This window comes from Salvelinus alpinus, chromosome 7 (assembly GCF_045679555.1).
Source record: "Salvelinus alpinus chromosome 7, SLU_Salpinus.1, whole genome shotgun sequence".
Lineage (NCBI taxonomy): Eukaryota > Metazoa > Chordata > Actinopteri > Salmoniformes > Salmonidae > Salvelinus > Salvelinus alpinus.
In genome coordinates this window covers 15,883,404-15,903,400 of record NC_092092.1, presented here as the reverse complement: position 1 = coordinate 15,903,400, position 19,997 = coordinate 15,883,404, and the positions used below count along the sequence as shown (strand labels likewise).

At 43.9% G+C, this 19,997-nt stretch overlaps 1 protein-coding gene across 1 annotated transcript in view; it reads left to right on the top strand.

Annotated features, from left to right (window-relative positions):
• LOC139580512 (protein MEMO1-like) overlaps positions 1-18,114 on the top strand; it is a 39,243-nt gene extending 21,129 nt beyond the window's left edge. The window contains exons 5-9 of the mRNA XM_071409274.1: positions 3,330-3,441; positions 5,283-5,425; positions 11,411-11,487; positions 15,539-15,643; positions 17,115-18,114. Coding sequence (XP_071265375.1) covers positions 3,330-3,441; positions 5,283-5,425; positions 11,411-11,487; positions 15,539-15,643; positions 17,115-17,246 — 569 coding nt within the window. The 3' untranslated portion in view covers positions 17,247-18,114. The remainder of the gene's footprint in view (positions 1-3,329; positions 3,442-5,282; positions 5,426-11,410; positions 11,488-15,538; positions 15,644-17,114) is intronic.
• The last annotated feature ends 1,883 nt before the right edge of the window (positions 18,115-19,997 follow it).

The window sequence follows — 19,997 nt, the reverse complement described above, 5'->3', positions numbered from 1 at the left end:
TCTGTATATTGAATCCTCACCCCTCTCTCTAGTCTATGTTGACCTCTGTATATTGAATCCTCACCCCTCTCTAGTCTATGTTGACCTCTGTATATTAAATCCTCACCTCCCTCTCTAGTCTATGTTGACCTCTGTATATTAAATCCTCACCTCCCTCTTGTATATTGAATCCTCACCTCCCTCTCTAGTCTATGTTGACCTCTGTATATTGAATCCTCACCTCCCTCTCTAGTCTATGTTGACCTCTGTATATTAAATCCTCACCTCCCTCTCTAGTCTATGTTGACCTCTGTATATTGAATCCTCACCTCCCTCTCTAGTCTATGTTGACCTCTGTATATTGAATCCTCACCCCCTCTCTAGTCTATGTTGACCTCTGTATATTGAATCCTCACCTCCCTCTCTAGTCTATGTTGACCTCTGTATATTAAATCCTCACCTCCCTCTCTAGTCTATGTTGACCTCTGTATATTGAATCCTCACCCCTCCCTCTAGTCTATGTTGACCTCTGTATATTGAATCCTCACCTCCCTCTCTAGTCTATGTTGACCTCTGTATATTGAATCCTCACCTCCCTCTGTAGTCTATGTTGACCTCTGTATATTGAATCCTCACCTCCCTCTCTAGTCTATGTTGACCTCTGTATATTGAATCCTCACCTCCCTCTCTAGTCTATGTTGACCTCTGTATATTGAATCCTCACCTCTCTCTCTAGTCTATGTTGACCTCTGTATATTGAATCCTCACCTCCCTCTCTAGTCTATGTTGACCTCTGTATATTGAATCCTCACCTCCCTCTCTAGTCTATGTTGACCTCTGTATATTGAATCCTCACCTCCCTCTCTAGTCTATGTTGACCTCTGTATATTGAATCCTCACCTCCCTCTCTAGTCTATGTTGACCTCTGTATATTGAATCCTCACCTCCCTCTCTAGTCTATGTTGACCTCTGTATATTGAATCCTCACCTCCCTCTCTAGTCTATGTTGACCTCTGTATATTGAATCCTCACCTCCCTCTCTAGTCTATGTTGACCTCTGTATATTAAATCCTCACCTCCCTCTCTAGTCTATGTTGACCTCTGTATATTAAATCCTCACCTCCCTCTCTAGTCTATGTTGACCTCTGTATATTAAATCCTCACCTCCCTCTCTAGTCTATGTTGACCTCTGTATATTAAATCCTCACCTCCCTCTCTAGTCTATGTTGACCTCTGTATATTAAATCCTCACCTCCCTCTCTAGTCTATGTTGACCTCTGTATATTAAATCCTCACCTCCCTCTCTAGTCTATGTTGACCTCTGTATATTGAATCCTCACCCCTCTCTCTAGTCTATGTTGACCTCTGTATATTGAATCCTCACCTCCCTCTCTAGTCTATGTTGACCTCTGTATATTAAATCCTCACCTCCCTCTCTAGTCTATGTTGACCTCTGTATATTAAATCCTCACCTCCCTCTCTAGTCTATGTTGACCTCTGTATATTGAATCCTCACCTCCCTCTCTAGTCTATGTTGACCTCTGTATATTGAATCCTCACCTCCCTCTCTAGTCTATGTTGACCTCTGTATATTAAATCCTCACTTCCCTCTCTAGTCTATGTTGACCTCTGTATATTGAATCCTCACCCCTCCCTCTAGTCTATGTTGACCTCTGTATATTGAATCCTCACCTCCCTCTAGTCTATGTTGACCTCTGTATATTGAATCCTCATCTCCCTCTGTAGTCTATGTTGACCTCTGTATATTGAATCCTCACCTCCCTCTGTAGTCTATGTTGACCTCTGTATATTGAATCCTCACCTCCCTCTGTAGTCTATGTTGACCTCTGTATATTGAATCCTCAACTCCCTCTGTAGTCTATGTTGACCTCTGTATATTGAATCCTCACCTCCCTCTAGTCTATGTTGACCTCTGTATATTGAATCCTCACCTCCCTCTGTAGTCTATGTTGACCTCTGTATATTGAATCCCTACCTCCCTCTCTAGTCTATGTTGACCTCTGTATATTGAATCCTCACCTCCCTCTCTAGTCTATGTTGACCTCTGTATATTGAATCCTCACCTCCCTCTCTAGTCTATGTTGACCTCTGTATATTGAATCCTCACCCCTCTCTCTAGTCTATGTTGACCTCTGTATATTGAATCCTCACCTCCCTCTGTAGTCTATGTTGACCTCTGTATATTAAATCCTCACCTCCCTCTGTAGTCTATGTTGACCTCTGTATATTGAATCCTCACCCCTCTCTCTAGTCTATGTTGACCTCTGTATATTGAATCCTCTCCCCCCCTCTAGTCTATGTTGACCTCTGTATATTGAATCCTCACCTCCCTCTCTAGTCTATGTTGACCTCTGTATATTGAATCCTCACCTCCCTCTCTAGTCTATGTTGACCTCTGTATATTGAATCCTCACCTCCCTCTCTAGTCTATGTTGACCTCTGTATATTAAATCCTCACCTCCCTCTGTAGTCTATGTTGACCTCTGTATATTGAATCCTCACCTCCCTCTGTAGTCTATGTTGACCTCTGTATATTGAATCCTCACCTCCCTCTGTAGTCTATGTTGACCTCTGTATATTGAATCCTCAACTCCCTCTGTAGTCTATGTTGACCTCTGTATATTGAATCCTCACCCCTCTCTCCCTCTGTAGTCTATGTTGACCTCTGTATATTGAATCCTCACCTCCCTCTAGTCTATGTTGACCTCTGTATATTGAATCCTCACCCCTCTCTAGTCTATGTTGACCTCTGTATATTGAATCCTCACCTCCCTCTGTAGTCTATGTTGACCTCTGTATATTGAATCCTCACCCCTCTCTAGTCTATGTTGACCTCTGTATATTGAATCCTCTCTCCCTCTCTAGTCTATGTTGACCTCTGTATATTGAATCCTCACCTCCCCCTCTAGTCTATGTTGACCTCTGTATATTGAATCCTCACCTCCCTCTGTAGTCTATGTTGACCTCTGTATATTGAATCCTCACCCCTCTCCCCCCCTCTAGTCTATGTTGACCTCTGTATATTAAATCCTCACCTCCCTCTGTAGTCTATGTTGACCTCTGTATATTGAATCCTCACCCCTCTCTCCCTCTGTAGTCTATGTTGACCTCTGTATATTGAATCCTCACCTCCCTCTGTAGTCTATGTTGACCTCTGTATATTGAATCCTCACCTCCCTCTCTAGTCTATGTTGACCTCTGTATATTGAATCCTCACCTCCCTCTGTAGTCTATGTTGACCTCTGTATATTGAATCCTCACCCCTCTCTCCCTCTCTAGTCTATGTTGACCTCTGTATATTGAATCCTCACCCCTCTCTCCCTCTGTAGTCTATGCTGAGCTCTGGAAGACTGGGATGTTTGAGAGGATGAGTCTTCAGACAGACGAGGATGAGCACAGCATTGAAATGCACCTGCCTTACACAGCTAAAGCCATGGAGAGGTAAGACAGAGTACATGTCTGTCAGGGTTGTCTGCTTGGTTCGTCACAAGCCATCCATCAGTGGAGAGTACAGTAAGAGAGGCACTATACAGACCTGGCCTGTTGTGGGAGCCAGCAGGACCTCATGACAAATGGAGTAGATCTGTGGGTTTGCCTTGACATTTTGTGTAGTTCTGTCTCCCTCAGCCCCAGGATGGTTTGCATCATTACTATGGTTTATGATTGTTTACTAATGATTGGTTGTTTACTATGTCGGACCCCACTAAAACTAGCTGTCACTAATGGAGATTCATTATGAATCAAGAATCTAATCTAAGTAAAGCCTGCATGCTCAATTAATGGACCCTCTCAATAAACACCCACACCTTTTAATCAGGTTGGGTTAACACCCGCACCTTTTAATCAGGTTGGGTTAACACCCGCACCTTTTAATCAGGTTGGGTTAATACCCGCACCTTTTAATCAGGTTGGGTTAACACCCACACCTTTTAATCGGGTTGGGTTAACACCCGTACCTTTTAATCAGGTTGGGTTAACACCCGCACCTTTTAATCGGGTTGGGTTAACACCCGCACCTTTTAATCGAGTTGGGTTAACACCCGCACCTTTTGATCGGGTTGGGTTAACACCCGCACCTTTTGATCGGGTTGGGTTAACACCCGCACCTTTTAATCGGGTTGGGTTAACACCCGCACCTTTTAATCGGGTTGGGTTAACACCCGCACCTTTTAATCGGGTTGGGTTAACACCCGCACCTTTTAATCGGGTTGGGTTAACACCCGCACCTTTTAATCGGGTTGGGTTAACACCCGCACCTTTTAATCGGGTTGGGTTAACACCCGCACCTTTTGATCGGGTTGGGTTAACACCCGCACCTTTTGATCGGGTTGGGTTAACACCCGCACCTTTTGATCGGGTTGGGTTAACACCCGCACCTTTTGATCGGGTTGGGTTAACACCCGCACCTTTTGATCGGGTTGGGTTAACACCCGCACCTTTTGATCGGGTTGGGTTAACACCCGCACCTTTTGATCGGGTTGGGTTAACACCCGCACCTTTTGATCGGGTTGGGTTAACACCCGCACCTTTTGATCGGGTTGGGTTAACACCCGCACCTTTTGATCGGGTTGGGTTAACACCCGCACCTTTTGATCGGGTTGGGTTAACACCCGCACCTTTTGATCGGGTTGGGTTAACACCCGCACCTTTTGATCGGGTTGGGTTAACACCCGCACCTTTTGATCGGGTTGGGTTAACACCCGCACCTTTTGATCGGGTTGGGTTAACACCCGCACCTTTTGATCGGGTTGGGTTAACACCCGCACCTTTTGATCGGGTTGGGTTAACACCCGCACCTTTTGATCGGGTTGGGTTAACACCCGCACCTTTTGATCGGGTTGGGTTAACACCCGCACCTTTTGATCGGGTTGGGTTAACACCCGCACCTTTTGATCGGGTTGGGTTAACACCCGCACCTTTTGATCGGGTTGGGTTAACACCCGCACCTTCTTTTTGATCGGGTTGGGTTAACACCCGCACCTTCTTTTTGATCGGGTTGGGTTAACACCCGCACCTTCTTTTTGATCGGGTTGGGTTAACACCCGCACCTTCTTTTTGATCGGGTTGGGTTAACACCCGCACCTTCTTTTTGATCGGGTTGGGTTAACACCCGCACCTTCTTTTTGATCGGGTTGGGTTAACACCCGCACCTTCTTTTTAATCGGGTTGGGTTACACGTGTTCAGTCTCTGTAAAGGCTTCTACCATCTCGGTCAGGTAACTGTCCCCAGTGCACCACACCCGTACAGACTTGTAATGTGTTGTCTCCCTTTCCTACTGCAGTCATAAAGATGAGCTCAGCATTGTCCCGGTGCTGGTGGGAGCCCTCAGTGAGTCTAAAGAACAGGATTATGGGAAACTGCTCAGCAGGTATCTGGCTGATCCCTCTAACTTGTTCATCATCTCCTCGGACTTCTGCCACTGGGGTACGTACAGAACAGGACTGGTAAAGATCAATATATTATACCCTGTTCACACTACTGAGTTGAGCTAGTCTGGTTATACATCCTTCCACTGTAGTTGCTGGAAAGAAAAGCCAGGTTAGTTTGGTTCAGGATGAGGGAAAGAAAAGCCAGGTTAGTTTGGTTCAGGATGAGGGAAAGAAAAGCCAGGTTACTTTGGTTCAGGATGAGGGAAAGAAAAGCCAGGTTAGTTTGGTTCAGGATGAGGGAAAGAAATGCCAGGTTAGTTTGGTTCAGGATGAGGGAAAGAAAAGCCAGGTTAGTTTGGTTCAGGATGAAGGGAAAAGAAAAGCCAGGTTAGTTTGGTTCAGGATGAGGGTAAAGTAAAGCCAGGTTAGTTTGGTTCAGGATGAGGGAAAGAAAAGCCAGGTTAGTTTGGTTCAGGATGAGGGAAAGAAAAGCCAGGTTAGTTTGGTTCAGGATGAGGGAAAGAAAAGCCAGGTTACTTTGGTTCAGGATGAGGGAAAGAAAAGCCAGGTTACTTTGGTTCAGGATGAGGGAAAGAAAAGCCAGGTTAGTTTGGTTCAGGATGAGGGAAAGAAAAGCCAGGTTAGTTTGGTTCAGGATGAGGGAAAGAAAAGCCAGGTTAGTTTGGTTCAGGATGAGGGAAAGAAAAGCCAGGTTAGTTTGGTTCAGGATGAGGGGAAAGAAAAGCCAGGTTAGTTTGGTTCAGGATGAGGGAAAGAAAAGCCAGGTTAGTTTGGTTCAGGATGAAGGGAAAAGAAAAGCCAGGTTAGTTTGGTTCAGGATGAGGGGAAAGTAAAGCCAGGTTACTTTGGTTCAGGATGAGGGAAAGAAAAGCCAGGTTAGTTTGGTTCAGGATGAGGGAAAGAAAAGCCAGGTTAGTTTGGTTCAGGATGAAGGGAAAAGAAAAGCCAGGTTAGTTTGGTTCAGGATGAGGGGAAAGTAAAGCCAGGTTACTTTGGTTCAGGATGAGGGAAAGAAAAGCCAGGTTAGTTTGGTTCAGGATGAGGGGAAAGTAAAGCCAGGTTAGTTTGGTTCAGGATGAGGGAAAGAAAAGCCAGGTTAGTTTGGTTCAGGATGAGGGAAAGAAAAGCCAGGTTAGTTTGGTTCAGGATGAGGGGAAAGAAAAGCCAGGTTAGTTTGGTTCAGGATGAGGGAAAGAAAAGCCAGGTTAGTTTGGTTCAGGATGAGGGAAAGAAAAGCCAGGTTAGTTTGGTTCAGGATGAGGGAAAAGAAAAGCCAGGTTAGTTTGGTTCAGGATGAGGGAAAGAAAAGCCAGGTTAGTTTGGTTCAGGATGAGGGAAAGAAAAGCCAGGTTAGTTTGGTTCAGGATGAGGGAAAGAAAAGCCAGGTTAGTTTGGTTCAGGACAAGTGGAAAGAAAAGCCAGGTTAGTTTGGTTCAGGATGAGGGAAAAGAAAAGCCAGGTTAGTTTGGTTCAGGATGAGGGAAAGAAAAGCCAGGTTAGTTTGGTTCAGGATGAGGGAAAGAAAAGCCAGGTTAATTTGGTTCAGGATGAGGGAAAGAAAAGCCAGGTTAGTTTGGTTCAGGATGAGGGGAAAGTAAAGCCAGGTTAGTTTGGTTCAGGATGAGGGAAAAGAAAAGCCAGGTTAGTTTGGTTCAGGATGAGGGAAAGAAAAGCCAGGTTAGTTTGGTTCAGGATGAGGGAAAGAAAAGCCAGGTTAGTTTGGTTCAGGATGAGGGAAAGAAAAGCCAGGTTAGTTTGGTTCAGGATGAGGGGAAAGAAAAGCCAGGTTAGTTTGGTTCAGGATGAGGGAAAGAAAAGCCAGGTTAGTTTGGTTCAGGATGAGGGGAAAGAAAAGCCAGGTTAGTTTGGTTCAGGATGAGGGGAAAGAAAAGCCAGGTTAGTTTGGTTCAGGATGAGGGAAAGAAAAGCCAGGTTAGTTTGGTTCAGGATGAGGGAAAGAAAAGCCAGGTTAATTTGGTTCAGGATGAGGGAAAGAAAAGCCAGGTTAGTTTGGTTCAGGATGAGGGGAAAGTAAAGCCAGGTTAGTTTGGTTCAGGATGAGGGAAAAGAAAAGCCAGGTTAGTTTGGTTCAGGATGAGGGAAAGAAAAGCCAGGTTAGTTTGGTTCAGGATGAGGGAAAGAAAAGCCAGGTTAGTTTGGTTCAGGATGAGGGAAAGAAAAGCCAGGTTAGTTTGGTTCAGGATGAGGGGAAAGAAAAGCCAGGTTAGTTTGGTTCAGGATGAGGGAAAGAAAAGCCAGGTTAGTTTGGTTCAGGACAAACGTGTGAAAGGGGTTCTATAAGGAAACAATGATTCTGTCTTAACTGTCACTCACCCCAAAAAATATCAGATTTAGTTTTTGAATACTTGTATTTAGCCTCAGTATAGGGCATAAATAATTGTTATTTGTATGACTTAAAATGACCAGCCGGTTGAGTTGCCCAATTTAGGGTAAACTCATTTCGTGTTGCAAATTTCATATAATTTGTGCTTCAGTTGCTTATGATGGAAGATTGGCCTAGTTAAATGATGGGTGAGAAAATGACAAACATATCATACTTCCAAGATATGCTAACCTCTCACAATAACAACAGAGGTTAGCATTGTTTTGCTAAACTCTCACAATAACAACAGAGGTTAGCATTGTTTTGCTAACCTCTCACAATAACAACAGAGGTTAGCATTGTTTTGCTAACCTCTCACAATAACAACAGAGGTTAGCATTGTTTTGCTAAACTCTCACAATAACAACAGAGGTTAGCATTGTTTTGCTAACCTCTCACAATAACAACAGAGGTTAGCATTGTTTTGCTAACCTCTCACAATAACAACAGAGGTTAGCATTGTTTTGCTAACCTCTCACAATAACAACAGAGGTTAGCATTGTTTTGCTAACCTCTCACAATAACAACAGAGGTTAGCATTGTTTTGCTAACCTCTCACAATAACAACAGAGGTTAGCATTGTTTTGCTAACCTCTCACAATAACAACAGAGGTTAGCATTGTTTTGCTAACCTCTCACAATAATAACAGAGGTTAGCATTGTTTTGCTAACCTCTCACAATAACAACAGAGGTTAGCATTGTTTTGCTAAACTCTCACAATAACAACAGAGGTTAGCATTGTTTTGCTAACCTCTCACAATAACAAGAGAGGTTAGCATTGTTTTGCTAACCTCTCACAATAACAACAGAGGTTAGCATTGTTTTGCTAACCTCTCACAATAACAACAGAGGTTAGCATTGTTTTGCTCTGTGATATTTGTGCGTCTAACTTTCTCACCCATTTTATTATTCACGACTGATTCAGGATTATCTGTAATCATGGTAGCATCCACATTAATGTAGAAGTGTTTATAAATGTATTCTATTCTTATTTATATTTGTATTTATTATGGATCCCCATTAGTTCCTGCCAAGGCGGCAGCTACTCTTCCTGGGGTAAATAATACATTATTTACCATTCATTTCTATTGGGCACAACATAATCTGAAAACAACCAAAACAACCAGCAAAAGCATCCAAAAGGTAGTCATAATACTGTTGGTCCCTTAAAATGGGGGTGTACCCATGTACAATAAGTCCTGTAAATTGTAAATGCTTCACCCGATGTGGATGAAAATACCCTCTGATTAAAGCTGACAGTCTGCACTGTAACCTCGCCGTCATTGTATCATTTCCAATCTAAAGTGCTGGAGGACAGGGACAAAACTACACATGTCACTACTTCACTTTTGGAGCTCACTGTATATGTAAATTAATTACAGTTTTAAATGCTTAGTACAAGTAAAATGTACTGAATAATATTGTGAAAGATTTTGAAGATAACAGACAGTAAATACTAATATGGATATGACAGACTAACCAATCCCATAACTATAGTCCTCCGTTGTCCATAATAGCCACCTTTGACTAAATATCATTCCTTTAATGGGCAACTCAACCACCTGCATATTTTTCAAGTGTTCCTAAAAGTTTTAAACATTAGTAAATTCATCATTCTAAAATGCTATTTTAGACGTCAACATTTGTCAACCTTGTAATTTCCCATTTTATACACAATTAGTGATGAAAATGTATGATTTAAGGGTTAATATGTTTACCTCCTTCCCACAGGTCAAAGGTTAATATGTTTACCTCTTTCCCACAGGTCAAAGGTTAATATGTTTACCTCCTTCCCACAGGTCAACGGTTAATTTGTCTACCTCCTTCCCACAGGTCAAAGGTTAATATGTTTACCTCCTTCCCACAGGCCAACGGTTAATTTGTCTACCTCCTTCCCACAGGTCAAAGGTTAATTTGTCTACCTCCTTCCCACAGGTCAAGGGTTAATATGTTTACCTCTTTCCCACAGGTCAAGGGTTAATATGTTTACCTCCTTCCCACAGGTCAAAGGTTAATATGTTTACCTCCTTCCCACAGGCCAACGGTTAATATGTTTACCTCTTTCCCACAGGTCAAGGGTTAATATGTTTACCTCCTTCCCACAGGTCAAGGGTTAATATGTTTACCTCTTTCCCACAGGTCAAGGGTTAATATGTTTACCTCTTTCCCACAGGTCAAAGGTTAATATGTTTACCTCCTTCCCACAGGCCAACGGTTAATATGTTTACCTCTTTCCCACAGGTCAAGGGTTAATATGTTTACCTCCTTCCCACAGGTCAAGGGTTAATATGTTTACCTCTTTCCCACAGGTCAAAGGTTAATATGTTTACCTCCTTCCCACAGGTCAAAGGTTAATATGTCTACCTCCTTCCCACAGGTCAAAGGTTAATATGTCTACCTCCTTCCCACAGGCCAAAGGTTAATATGTTTACCTCTTTCCCACAGGTCAAAGGTTAATATGTCTACCTCCTTCCCACAGGTCAACGGTTAATATGTTTACCTCTTTCCCACAGGTCAAAGGTTAATTTGTTTACCTCCTTCCCACAGGCCAACGGTTAATATGTTTACCTCCTTCCCACAGGTCAAAGGTTAATATGTTTACCTCCTTCCCACAGGCCAACGGTTAATATGTCTACCTCTTTCCCACAGGTCAAAGGTTAATATGTTTACCTCCTTCCCACAGGTCAAAGGTTAATATGTTTACCTCCTTCCCACAGGTCAAAGGTTAATATGTCTACCTCCTTCCCACAGGTCAAAGGTTAATATGTTTACCTCCTTCCCACAGGTCAACGGTTAATATGTTTACCTCCTTCCCACAGGTCAACGGTTAATATGTTTACCTCTTTCCCACAGGTCAACGGTTAATATGTTTACCTCCTTCCCACAGGTCAAAGGTTAATATGTCTACCTCCTTCCCACAGGTCAACGGTTAATATGTTTACCTCTTTCCCACAGGTCAACGGTTAATATGTCTACCTCCTTCCCACAGGCCAACGGTTAATATGTCTACCTCCTTCCCACAGGTCAAAGGTTAATATGTTTACCTCCTTCCCACAGGCCAACGGTTAATATGTCTACCTCCTTCCCACAGGTCAAAGGTTAATATGTTTACCTCCTTCCCACAGGCCAACGGTTAATATGTCTACCTCCTTCCCACAGGTCAAAGGTTAATTTGTTTACCTCCTTCCCACAGGCCAACGGTTAATATGTCTACCTCCTTCCCACAGGTCAAAGGTTAATATGTTTACCTCCTTCCCACAGGTCAAAGGTTAATATGTCTACCTCCTTCCCACAGGTCAAAGGTTAATATGTTTACCTCTTTCCCACAGGTCAAAGGTTAATATGTTTACCTCTTTCCCACAGGTCAAGGGTTAATATGTTTACCTCTTTCCCACAGGTCAAAGGTTAATATGTCTACCTCCTTCCCACAGGTCAACGGTTAATATGTTTACCTCCTTCCCACAGGTCAACGGTTAATATGTTTACCTCCTTCCCACAGGTCAAAGGTTAATATGTTTACCTCCTTCCCACAGGTCAAAGGTTAATATGTCTACCTCCTTCCCACAGGTCAAAGGTTAATATGTTTACCTCTTTCCCACAGGCCAACGGTTAATATGTTTACCTCCTTCCCACAGGTCAACGGTTCCGTTACACGTACTATGACGAGGCTCAAGGAGAGATCCACAGATCGATTGAACACCTTGATAAAATGGTAAACACATTGTGATATTCAGGTCTTTCTAGGCAGTAACATGAAAGATGTCTATACACACCATCATATCTGTTTTTATATATTCCCGGACTCTGACATTGCTTGTTCTAATATTTCTATATTTCTTAATTCCGTTCTCTTCTGTTTTTTGGGATTTGCTTATATTGTTAAGTATTTACTGCACTGTTGAAGCTAGGAACATAAACGTTTCGCTACACCTGCAATAACATATGTAAAATACACTACTTGACCAAAAGTATGTGGACACCTGCTCGTCAAACATCTCATTCCAAAATCATGGGCATTAATATGAAGTTGGTCCCTCCTTTGCTGCTGTATCAGCCTCCACTCTTCTGGGAAGTCTTTCCACTAGATGTTGGAACATTGCTGTGGGGACTTGCTTCCATTCAGCCATAAGAGCATTAGTGAGGTCAGGCACTGATGTTGGGCGATAAGACCTGGCTGGCAGTTGGCTTTCCAATTCATCCCAAAGGTGTTCGATGGGGTTGAGGTCAGGGCTCTGTGCAGGCCAGTCAAGTTCTTCCACACCGATCTCAACAAACTGTTTCTGTATGGACCTCGCTTTGTGCACCGGGGCATCGTCATGCTGAAACTGGAAAGGGCCTTCCCCAAACTGTTGCCACCACAGAATCATCTATAATTACATTGTATGCTGTAGTATTAAGATTCCTTCACTGGAACTAAGGGGCCTGAACCATGAAAAACAGCCCCAGACCATTAACCCTCCTCCACCAAACTTTACACTTGGCACTATGCTTTCGGGCAGGTGGTGTTCGCCTGGTATCCAAACCCAGATTAGTCCGTTGGACTGCCAGATGGTGATGCGTGATTCATCACTCCAGAGAAGATGTTTCCAGAGTCCAATGGCGGCGAGCTTTACACCACTCTAGCCAACGCTTGGCATTGCGCATGGTGATCTTAGGCTTGTGTGCGGCTGCTTGGCCACGGAAACCCATTTCATGAAGCTCCCGACCAACAGTTATTGTGCTGACGTTGCTTCCAGAGCCAGTTTGGAACTCGGTAGTGAGGGTTGCAACTGAGGACAGACGATTTTTATGCGCTTCAGCCCTCAGCGGTCCTGTTCTGTGAGCTTGTGTGGCCGACCACTTCGCGGCTGAGCCATCATTGCTCCAAGACGTTTCCACTTCATATTTGAGATTCTTCCAAGTAGCCACCCTTTGCCTCCTTGATGACAGCGTTGCACACTCTTGACATTCTCTCAACCAGCTTCACCTGGAATGCTTTTCCTTGTTGGCTGCTTTTCTTTCACTCTGCGGTCCAACTCATCCCAAACCAGCTCAATTGGGTTGAGGTCGGGTGATTGCGGAGGCCAGGTCATCTGATGCAGCACTCCATCACTCTCCTTCTTGGTCAAATAGGCCTTACACAGCCTGAAGGTGTGTTGGGTCATTGTCCAGTTGAAAAACAAATGATAGTCCCACTAAGCGCAAACCAGATGTGATGGCGTATCGCTGCAGAATGCTGTGGTAGCCATGCTGGTTAAGTGTGCTTTGAATTCTAAATAACTCACAGACAGTCACACCTCCTCCTCCATGCTTCACGGTGGGAAATACACATGCGGAGATCATCCGTTCTGCGTCTCACAAAGACACAGTGGTTGGAACCAAAAATCTCACATTTGCACTCATCAGACCAAATGACAGATTTCCACCGGTCTAATGTCCATTGCTCGTGTTTCTTGGCCCAACAAGTCTCTTCTTATTGGTGTCCTTTAGTAGTGGTTTCTTTGCAGCAATTCGACCATGAAGGCCTGATTCACACAGTCTCCTCTGAACAGTTAATGTTGAGATGTGTCTGTTACTTGAACTCTGTGAAGCATTTATGTGGGCTGCAATTTCTGAGGCTGGTAACTCTAATGACCTTATCCTCTGCAGCAGAGGTAACTCTGTGTCTTCCTTTCCTGCGGCGGTCCTCATGAGAGCCAGTTTCATCACAACGCTTGATGGTTTTTGCGACTGCACTTGAAAAAACGTTCAAAGTTCTTGAAGTTTACGTTTTGACTGACCTTCATGTCTTAAAGTAATGATGGACTGTCGTTTCTCTTTGCTTATTTTAGCTGTTCTTACCATAATATGGACTTGGTCTTTTACTAAATAGGGCTATCTTCTGTATACCATCCCTACCTTGTCACAACACAACTGATTGGCTCAAACGCATTAAAGAAGGAAATAAATTCCACAAATTCACTTTTAGCAAGGCACACCTTTTAATTGAAATGCATTCCAGGTGACTACCTCATGAAGCTGGTTGAGAGAATGCCAAGAGTGTGCAAAGCTGTCATCAAGGCAAAGAAAGGGTGGCTACTTTGAAGAAAACACTTTCTTGGTTACTTCATGATCCATTTGTGTTATTTCGTAGTTGTGATGTCTTCACTACTATTCTATAATGTAGAAAATAGTAAAAATCAAGAAAAATCCTATAATGAATAGGTGTGTCAACTTTTGACCGGTACTGTAGCTAACTGTTAGGGGTATCAGACTGGGTTCTAAACCCCTCTCTCTTGTCTCTCCAGGGTTAGGGTTATATAGCTAACTGTTAGGGGTATCAGACTGGGTTCTAAACCCCTCTCTCGCGTCTCTCCAGGATTAGGGTTATATAGTTAACTGTTAGGGGTATCAGACTGGGTTCTAAACCCCTCTCTCTTGTCTCTCCAGGGTTAGGGTTATATAGTTAACTGTTAGGGGTATCAGACTGGGTTCTAAACCCCTCTCTCTTGTCTCTCCAGGGTTAGGGTTATATAGTTAACTGTTAGGGGTATCAGACTGGGTTCTAAACCCCTCTCTCTTGTCTCTCCAGGGTTAGGGTTATATAGTTAACTGTTAGGGGTATCAGACTGGGTTCTAAACCCCTCTCTCTTGTCTCTCCAGGGTTAGGGTTATATAGTTAACTGTTAGGGGTATCAGACTGGGTTCTAAACCGCTCTCTCTCTGTCTCTCCAGGGTTAGGGTTATATAGTTAACTGTTAGGGGTATCAGACTGGGTTCTAAACCCCTCTCTCTTGTCTCTCCAGGGTTAGGGTTATATAGTTAACTGTTAGGGGTATCAGACTGGGTTCTAAACCCCTCTCTCTTGTCTCTCCAGGGTTAGGGTTATATAGTTAACTGTTAGGGGTATCAGACTGGGTTCTAAACCCCTCTCTCTTGTCTCTCCAGGGTTAGGGTTATATAGTTAACTGTTAGGGGTATCAGACTGGGTTCTAAACCCCTCTCTCTTGTCTCTCCAGGGTTAGGGTTATATAGTTAACTGTTAGGGGTATCAGACTGGGTTCTAAACCCCTCTCTCTCTCGTCTCTCCAGGGTTAGGGTTATATAGTTAACTGTTAGGGGTATCAGACTGGGTTCTAAACCCCTCTCTCTTGTCTCTCCAGGGTTAGGGTTATATAGTTAACTGTTAGGGGTATCAGACTGGGTTCTAAACCCCTCTCTCTTGTCTCTCCAGGGTTAGGGTTATATAGTTAACTGTTAGGGGTATCAGACTGGGTTCTAAACCCCTCTCTCTTGTCTCTCCAGGGTTAGGGTTATATAGTTAACTGTTAGGGGTATCAGACTGGGTTCTAAACCCCTCTCTCTTGTCTCTCCAGGGTTAGGGTTATATAGTTAACTGTTAGGGGTATCAGACTGGGTTCTAAACCCCTCTCTCTCTCGTCTCTCCAGGGTTAGGGTTATATAGTTAACTGTTAGGGGTATCAGACTGGGTTCTAAACCCCTCTCTCTTGTCTCTCCAGGGTTAGGGTTATATAGTTAACTGTTAGGGGTATCAGACTGGGTTCTAAACCCCTCTCTCTCTGTCTCTCCAGGGTTAGGGTTATATAGTTAACTGTTAGGGGTATCAGACTGGGTTCTAAACCCCTCTCTCTTGTCTCTCCAGGGTTAGGGTTATATAGTTAACTGTTAGGGGTATCAGACTGGGTTCTAAACCCCTCTCTCTTGTCTCTCCAGGGTTAGGGTTATATAGTTAACTGTTAGGGGTATCAGACTGGGTTCTAAACCCCTCTCTCTTGTCTCTCCAGGGTATGGGCATTATAGAAACACTGGACCCTATGTCCTTCACCAACTACTTGAAGAAATACCACAACACCATCTGTGGACGTCATCCTATTGGAGTGCTGCTAAACGTGAGTCATAACGACAACAACCACATTATCATCTGACATCTACAGAACACCTTTGTTAGTTATACAGATCCTCTTGCACACAGGCATGTGTCGTGATGTATATCTGACTGTTCCTGTGTCATGTGATGTATATCTGACTGTTCCTGTGTCATGTGATGTATATCTGACTGTTCCTGTATCATGTGATGTATATCTGACTGTTCCTGTGTCATGTGATGTGTATATCTGACTGTTCCTGTGTCATGTGATGTGTATATCTGACTGTTCCTGTGTCATGTGATGTGTATATCTGACTGTTCCTGTGTCATGTGATGTGTATATCTGACTGTTCCTGTGTCATGTGATGTGTATATCTGACTGTTCCTGTGTCATGTGATGTGTATATCTGACTGTTCCTGTGTCATGTGATGTATATCTGACTGTTCCTGTGTCATGTGATGTATATCTGACTGTTGCTGTGTCATGTGATGTATATCTGACTGTTCCTGTGTCATGTGTTGTATATCTGACTGTTCCTGTGTCATGTGATGTATATCTGACTGTTCCTGTGTCATGTGATGTATATCTGACTGTTCCTGTGTCCTGATGTATATCTGACTGTTCCTGTATCATGTGATGTATATCTGACTGTTCCTGTGTCATGTGATGTATATCTGACTGTTCCTGTGTCATGTGATGTATATCTGACTGTTCCTGTGTCATGTGATGTATATCTGACTGTTCCTGTGTCATGTGTTGTATATCTGACTGTTCCTGTGTCATGTGATGTACACTACCGTTCAAAAGTTTGCTTAAACAGTTCCTTGTTTTTGAAAGAGAAGCACTTTTGTCCATTTTAAAATAACATCAAATTGATCAGAAATACAGTGTAGACATTGTTAATGTTATAAATGACTATTGTAGCTGGAAACGGCTGTGTTCCAATGGCACGTTGTGTTAGCAAATCCAAGTTTATCATTTTAAAAGGCTAATTGATCATTAGAAAACCCTTTTGCAATTATGTTAGCACAGCTGAAAACTGTTGTTCTGATTAAAGAAGCAATAAAACTGTCCTTTAGACTAGTTGAGCATCTGGAGCATCAGCATTTGTGGGTTCGATTACAGGCTCAAAATGGCCAGAAACAAAGAACTTTCTTCTGAAACTCGTCAGTCTATTGTTGTTCTGAGAAATGAAGGCTATTCCATGAGAGAAATTGCCAAGAAACTGAAGATCTCGTACAACGCTGTGTACTACTCCCTTCACAGAACAGCACAAACTGGCTCTAACCAGAATAGAACGAGGAGTGGGAGGCCCCATTGGAACACAGGAGTAATGGTTGCTGATAATGGGCCTCTGTACGATGTTATTTTAATGGACAAAAAAAAAAGGGCTTTTCTTTCAAAAAACAAGGACATTTCAAACTGACCGTAAACTTTTGAACGGTAGTATACATCTGACTGTTGCTTTCTTTCTTCCTGCTGTGTTGTCCAGGCCGTGTCTGAGCTGAGGACGAGTGGAACAGAGATGAAGTTCTCCTTCCTGAACTATGCCCAGTCGTCCCAGTGCAGGAACTGGCAGGACAGCTCTGTTAGCTACGCAGCCGGGGCCCTCATTGTACATTGATGTGGTCCACCTCGGACATTCCCAAATGGCACCCTCTTCACTATATAGTACTTTTTGACCAGGGTCGATAGTAGTCGTGTCCAAGCCAGACAAGGCTCCTCCTGCCCTATGGGCCCAATCTCCTGTTGGTGTAGTGTGAGAGAGAGAGTTTGATGTGCAAGTAAAGCCCTTGGACAGGACACTTGTCTATCGCAGGGTCCATAGGGCTCTGGTCAAAAGTAGTGCACTATATAGGGACTAGGGTTCCATAGGGCTCTGGTCAAAAGTAGTGCACTATATAGGGAATAGGGTGCCTTTTAGGACACACACCTTCCCAGGGCCACTGTACCTCCGAACCCCTGACCCTCTATTGCCATAACGACGACCTGCATACACCCTGACTCCGCCAGCCAATGAGAAGAGAGATTATATCCAACAACGCTTTAGAAACGAGTCTCTTACCTTTCTCTTTTCCCCACCGCTCCCCCTCTCCTCACCCTCCTGAAATGATTGTCCTATCTTTTCCCCACCGCTCCCCCTCTCCTCACCCTCCTCCTCCTCAGTTTTAAGTGTCGGAGACATTTTTTTGGTTGAAACCTTTTGCTTGAAGTGCAGTTGCATTTTGGGGGTGATTTTTGTGTCGGAGGGGAAGGGGTGTTTTGGTTATTGTCACCCGGGGTGGAGGATGGTAATGGGGGAGTATTTGGGGTTCGTTTAGGGACTCGACTTGTTCCTTATGACCCTGTTGTTTTCCTGAACAAGACATTTAAAATGATTATTAAACTTTCAAATAAGGTATAAGCATTAAGTTATCTTTACATGTGCACTGTTTGCAGACCTCATGTGATCTCACTAAAGGAATAATAAAACCTGCAGGTGTAAATGGTTATTTTACTGAAATGATGACAATGAAATGAGTTTTGACTGACTGCTTTACAATCTATGATAATGTCCTGGTAGTAAAACCCCGGCCCAAATGGCTCTACTTTGGACCCGAGCCCGGAGGGTGCCTTTTGGGCCTCTGAGAATAGCATCCTAGCTAGTTGCTAGCTACCACCGTTGTTAACTTCATAAAGCCACTGAGAATAGCATCCTAGCTAGCTGCTAGCTACCATCGTTGTTAATTTCATAAAGCCACTGAGAATAGCATCCTAGCTAGCTGCTAGCTACCACCGTTGTTAACTTCATAAAGCCACTGAGAATAGCATCCTAGCTAGCTGCTAGCTACCACCGTTGTTAACTTCATAAAGCCACTGAGAATAGCATCCTAGCTAGCTGCTAGCTACCACCGTTGTTAACTTCATAAAGCCACTGAGAATAGCATCCTAGCTAGCTGCTAGCTACCACCGTTGTTAACTTCATAAAGCCACTGAGAATAGCATCCTAGCTAGCTGCTAGCTACCACCGTTGTTAACTTCATAAAGCCACTGAGAATAGCATCCTAGGTAGCGACTAGCTACCACCGTTTTTAACTTCTTAAAGCCACTGAGAATAGCATCCTAGCTAGCTGCTAGCTACCACCGTTGTTAACTTCATAAAGCCACTGAGAATAGCATCCTAGCTAGCTGCTAGCTACCACCGTTGTTAACTTCATAAAGCCACTGAGAATAGCATCCTAGGTAGCGACTAGCTACCACCGTTGTTAACTTCATAAAGCCACTGAGAATAGCATCCTAGCTAGCTGCTAGCTACCACCGTTGTTAACTTCATAAAGCCACTGAGAATAGCATCCTAGGTAGCGACTAGCTACCACCGTTTTTAACTTCTTAAAGCCTCTGAGAATAGCATCCTAGCTAGCTGCTAGCTACCACCGTTGTTAACTTCTTAAAGCCTCTGAGAATAGCATCCTAGCTAGCGACTAGCTACCACCGTTTTTAACTTCTTAAAGCCACATGCAGGATGTTTAACGTTACATTAGACGTGCAGGATGTTTACAGTGGACTGGCGGGGATATGTCATGTTAAAGTATTTGATCTATTCTGATCTGTTGGTCCCCCAAATTTGTCTGAGATGGTATCTCCCGTTGTACCCCTCTACCTTTGTCTGAGATGGTATCTCCTTACTTCGGCAGGGGAGAAGTGTATTCAATCAGTCGGTACCAATGCACTCCCCTTCCCCTTGGCTAACACGGCTAACACCTTGCAGATCTGCAATGGATAGGGCTAAAGGGAAGGGTTAGGGAGCTAATTTGGACTAGCCCTCAACCTACTGTCCCTGTTCAGGAGGATCCTCAACCTACTGTCTCTGTTCAGGAGGATCCTCAACCTACTGTCTCTGTTCAGGAGGATCCTCAACCTACTACTGTCCCTGTTCAGGAGGATCCTCAACCTACTACTGTCCCTGTTCAGGAGGATCCTCAACCTACTGTCTCTGTTCAGGAGGATCCTCAACCTATTGTCTCTGTTCAGGAGGATCCTCAACCTATTGTCTCTGTTCAGGAGGATCCTCAACCTACTGTCCCTGTTCAGGAGGATCCTCAACCTACTGTCCCTGTTCAGGAGGATCCTCAACCTACTGTCCCTGTTCAGGAGGATCCTCAACCTACTGTCCCTGTTCAGGAGGATCCTCGACCTACTGCCCCTGTTCAGGAGGATCCTCAACCTACTGTCTCTGTTCAGGAGGATCCTCAACCTACTGTCTCTGTTCAGGAGGATCCTCAACCTACTACTGTCCCTGTTCAGGAGGATCCTCAACCTACTACTGTCCCTGTTCAGGAGGATCCTCAACCTACTGTCTCTGTTCAGGAGGATCCTCAACCTACTGTCCCTGTTC